The following is a 4,012-nucleotide window of genomic DNA, read 5'->3' as shown; positions in this document are numbered from 1 at the left end:
GGGCAGCCCGGAGGGGTGGGGGGGACCCGCCCCTCCCGGGGCACTGGGAGCAGTGGGTGGGGATCGGCCTCAGGAGAGTGTGGGGGGACACCTGATGGTCCTGCGGACACCGGGAGCCCCCATGGGGACCTGCTGAAGGGCACTGGGAGCATCCGTGGGGACCAGCCCCGCCGGGGGACTGGCCCACCTGGCTCCATGCAGTACGTGCAGCATGGCTGGATCTCCCTGGAGCTGCGGGGTTCACCTGGCTCTTCCCCCCACAGTCCCTGATGGATGTGCAGAACTTGCGAATCGAGGAGCTCTTGCAGAAGATCAAGCAGCAGCAGTACAAGCTGGACAAGCAGAATCTGCAGATTAAAAGCCTGCAGAGCAAGGTGAGCTCCCATCCCACTCTGTGGCTGGGGGACCACGGCCTGGCCCTGCATGCTGCAGGGACCCTAGCATGAACCACCCTGGCAGCCCAGTTGGCACAGTGCTCTGGTGACAGGAGAACTGGCTGTGCCACTGCTCCCTGGCTTTGGGGACCCTATAAAGGCCATGGCCCTGGTCCTTGTGCTGCAGTGTTGGTGCAAGGGTAGCAAACTGCATGCTTCCTGAGTATTTGCACAGAGCAACAGGAGGAATTGGTGTGTGGGAACAGAGCCTCTCTGGGCTCTTCCTTTGAGTTTATCTACAGAATAAACTCGTTAGCATGGGTATGAAAAACCACAATCATTTCTGGCTTTGCCAGCCTCGAGTATCTCCTATTCCTCGAGGTTTCTGGGCAGGTTCAGCCCCAGCTCTGGTCATGGGGGAGACGCTGATGCCTTGGCTGATCAGCTCCCCTGAGTACCAACATTGAAAATGAGCTGAGATAAAATCGTTCTGACTTGTGCCTTTTTTTAGGTCAATCTACTGATCCCCTTACACCTGAAGGACAACAAAACGCAGTCTCCGAAGTGGAAGATAAACCTGAAGAAGAGCCTCAGCCTCACCAACCAGAGCCAGAACGCTAGTGGGGAGCCAGTCCTGACGCAGAGTGAGTATCTGCCTGTGCTGCTCCGTGCCAGAGCAAACCTGCAGCAGTTGCAACCATTTGGAAATAAAACGTTCAGTTGTCCTGAGTCAGGATGTGAGATTTGCTCACAAAACCAGAGCTTGGGAGTTTGGCCAGACTGGGGGGATCTGGAGCACGGGCAGGATCCTAGCCTTCTGGATCAGTATTAATCCAGCAGGAATTTAAGGATTTAAGAGGAATTTTTCTGCCTGATATTAAGAATGCAGTGGGGAGTGAAGAAATGCTGCTAGCAGGTATTTGTCAAAGAGGATTGGCAGGTAGGGGGGTAAATGCAGGCAGGAAAGGAGGATCTCTGCTCCCTGGAGTTAACTCTTGTTCACCTGCTCTCACTTCACCAGGCAGGGTCTGCTAGATCCTTGTGCATCTGTCTCCCTTGGCTCATATTTAGGGCTCATATATGAAAGACAAGTGCCTCAGCTCACACTGTCCATAGCAGAAGGTGCTGAGCTGCAGCAAATGGTCAGGCAGTGAAGGCGCCAGATACTCACAGCCCTGGGAAACGTGTACCAGAGCAGGTGAGTGGATGCTGCATCCGGAGCTCCTGGCTCTGCCTGGAGCATCCTCTCTGCCGGCAAGGGGGCTGGAGGAGCTCCTGCAGAGGGAAGGGCAGCAGAGCGGGTGTCCCCAGCTGCGCTGCGTCCTGCAGCCTCCTTCCCGGACAGGAACTGGTGTCTCTGCAGGGTTTGGCTGGGAGCAGCTGCGCTCATGTTATGTCAGCTAAATCATGGTGCTGGCTCCGTCTGCACAGCTGTCTGGGGTTGTCCAGTGTGAGGATGCATGGGGAAATCCTGCCCAGGGCTTGAAGGCAGGGATAGCTATGGGAAAACATGGTAATCTGTATGTGGAGCCTGGAGCTGTCACTGGTGTGCCTGAAAGCTGGGTGGGCAGAACAAAGAGCTGCAGAATCGATGCGGACAAGGAGAGAGATGGGACGCGGGGCTCCAAACTCCTCCTGGTGCTTGGCTCGGTGGGGCTGGCCAGCCTACAGCGGGGCTACGTGAGGTCTCCCTCGGTCAGAGCAGCGCTAGTGAGCCAGAAAACTGTCTCAAAACCTCTTTCCCCCCTGTTTTTTCCCAGCTCTGCTTTGTGACTTGCCCTCAGTAGTGTGTCCTAGAATCCTTTGGGTTGGAAGGGACCTTTAAAGATCATCTAGTCCAACCACCCTGCTCCGCGCTCAGGTTATGCTGAAAGTGGGGTACAGGGAGATGGGTTCAGGTCTTTGCTACTTACTGGTGGCAGATGTAGGCTGTGCTGTTGGCTCTGTACTGTCTGATGGGTGCTGGGTGCAGCAACCCTTGTGAAGCACGGTGGGAGGCAGCGAGGGCCCGCAGCCCCTGGGGATGCTGCAAGGAGGGGGGTGTGAGAGCTCAGCACCTTCTCGTGCTGCACTGTCCCCAGTGGGGAGACCCTGAGCATCCCCAGCACCCTGGGCATCCTGACTCCCTCCCACCCAGCCGGGCCGTGAGCTCCCCTTTCTCTTGCCTAATCCCTGATGTTGATATCACTGACAGAAAACAAATTGGCTTCCTCTCATTAGCAAGTCGAGTGAGTTTTCTGGCAAATCTTAAAGCATACAATATCTGGCGGGCCAGCCCCATGCCCTCCGCCTGGGGAGGCTTGTGGCTGCTTTTAGAGCAGGCAAGCATTGGGAAGGCTTGTGCCGGCAGCTCTCTGCCTATTGTCAGGCAGAGCTGCAGTGCCGGCACGGCCCCGGGGAACAGCGATGAACTCCACCAGCAGCCCTTTCAGAAAGACCCTTTTATTTGCATCCAGTGAACACAAGTTTTTTCAGGCCAGAGATGGCATGGGGCCAAGCATGTGAAAGTTGAAGGCTTGAAGCAGCCTGGAGAGTGAAAGGTTTAATCGCTTGCAGAAAGAGGATCATGTCTTTAGACAGAGCCTGTGCTCTCTGGCAGCTGGCCGAGTAGGGGAAAGGTAGAGCCCTGCTCGCTCTCTCCCCGTGGCGTGGCGCTGGGACTCCAAAATAATTGGGTTGGGTTGGGCAGAGTGAGGGGGAGGTGATGCAAACAGCTCCAGGCATGCCCTGCCATCTGCAAGAAAGGGTGTTTATCCCAGGTTGCAGACCTCCTGTCATGCCTGGAGATCCTGTTGGGTAAATATGGTGCCATGCCTGGGGCAGCTCCAGCCAGCCTTGTTGATTCTTCCATCTTGTTTGGCTAAATAAAGGGGGAGGGAAAGAAAAACATCCAGAGCAGCCAGGAGGTCTTGTTGTTCTGCTGGTGCCATACTGATGTGCAACATGAACTGGAACTAACGAGCGTGTTCCTCAAACAAAAAGATTGAGCTGAGGCTGTTCAAGCAGCTGCATCTCATTCAGCTGCTTGAAAGTCCCTGTTGCACCAGGAAAACAGAAGAGATCAGAGTGCAGTGTAGCCAGGGCCCAGAAAAAAAGACAGGGATGGGGTTAACTTCTGCACACTGGGGCCACTGAGCATTTGCCTGGGCACCATCCCGCCGATGCTGGGAGATACAGTGGGAGAGGAGGCGAGGAGCTCTGAGGTCGCGTGAGCCCAGCAGCCTCCGGCACCTCCCTGCTGCCACGCTTGTGAGCTGGGCTTGCTGCAGCTCTGCATGCGAGGTCAGGTTGTGGGTTTTCCTTCCCCTGAGCCTCATTCGGCTTTCCTGGCTGCATTCACCTAGAAAGCGGGGATATCAGGGATGTACTTGGCCTCCCTGCAGTGCTGGGTGTTTTTGTGTGGGTTTGATCCTTCGTGCAAAACGCTTGCCCTCAGTCCACATGTGCACAGGCTTGGGGGAGGGTTCAGGGCCACATGTTTGTCCCATGGGTGTACTGATGGGCTTGGTGGCACCAGTCCTGTGCTGGCATCAGCCCGGGGGTGTGAGGGATGCTAACGGCAGCACAAGTCCAGCCGTGCTGGCTGTGGGCCTGTCCCGCTGCAGGCGGTGGGAGAGGGGCTGCCCGTGTCAAGGAGG

At 56.3% G+C, this 4,012-nt stretch overlaps 1 protein-coding gene across 1 annotated transcript in view; it reads left to right on the top strand.

The window, feature by feature from the left end:
- Positions 1 to 266: 266 nt before the first annotated feature.
- ANGPTL4 (angiopoietin like 4) overlaps positions 267 to 4,012 on the top strand; it is a 7,658-nt gene continuing 3,912 nt past the window's right edge. The window contains exons 1-2 of the mRNA XM_019471476.1: positions 267 to 374; positions 886 to 1,018. Coding sequence (XP_019327021.1) covers positions 270 to 374; positions 886 to 1,018 — 238 coding nt within the window. The 5' untranslated portion in view covers positions 267 to 269. The remainder of the gene's footprint in view (positions 375 to 885; positions 1,019 to 4,012) is intronic.

The sequence above is a fragment of the Aptenodytes forsteri genome, unplaced genomic scaffold (assembly GCF_000699145.1).
Source record: "Aptenodytes forsteri isolate BGI_AS27 unplaced genomic scaffold, ASM69914v1 Scaffold274, whole genome shotgun sequence".
Classification (NCBI taxonomy): domain Eukaryota; kingdom Metazoa; phylum Chordata; class Aves; order Sphenisciformes; family Spheniscidae; genus Aptenodytes; species Aptenodytes forsteri.
This window is presented reverse-complemented; position numbering and strand designations above follow the sequence as displayed.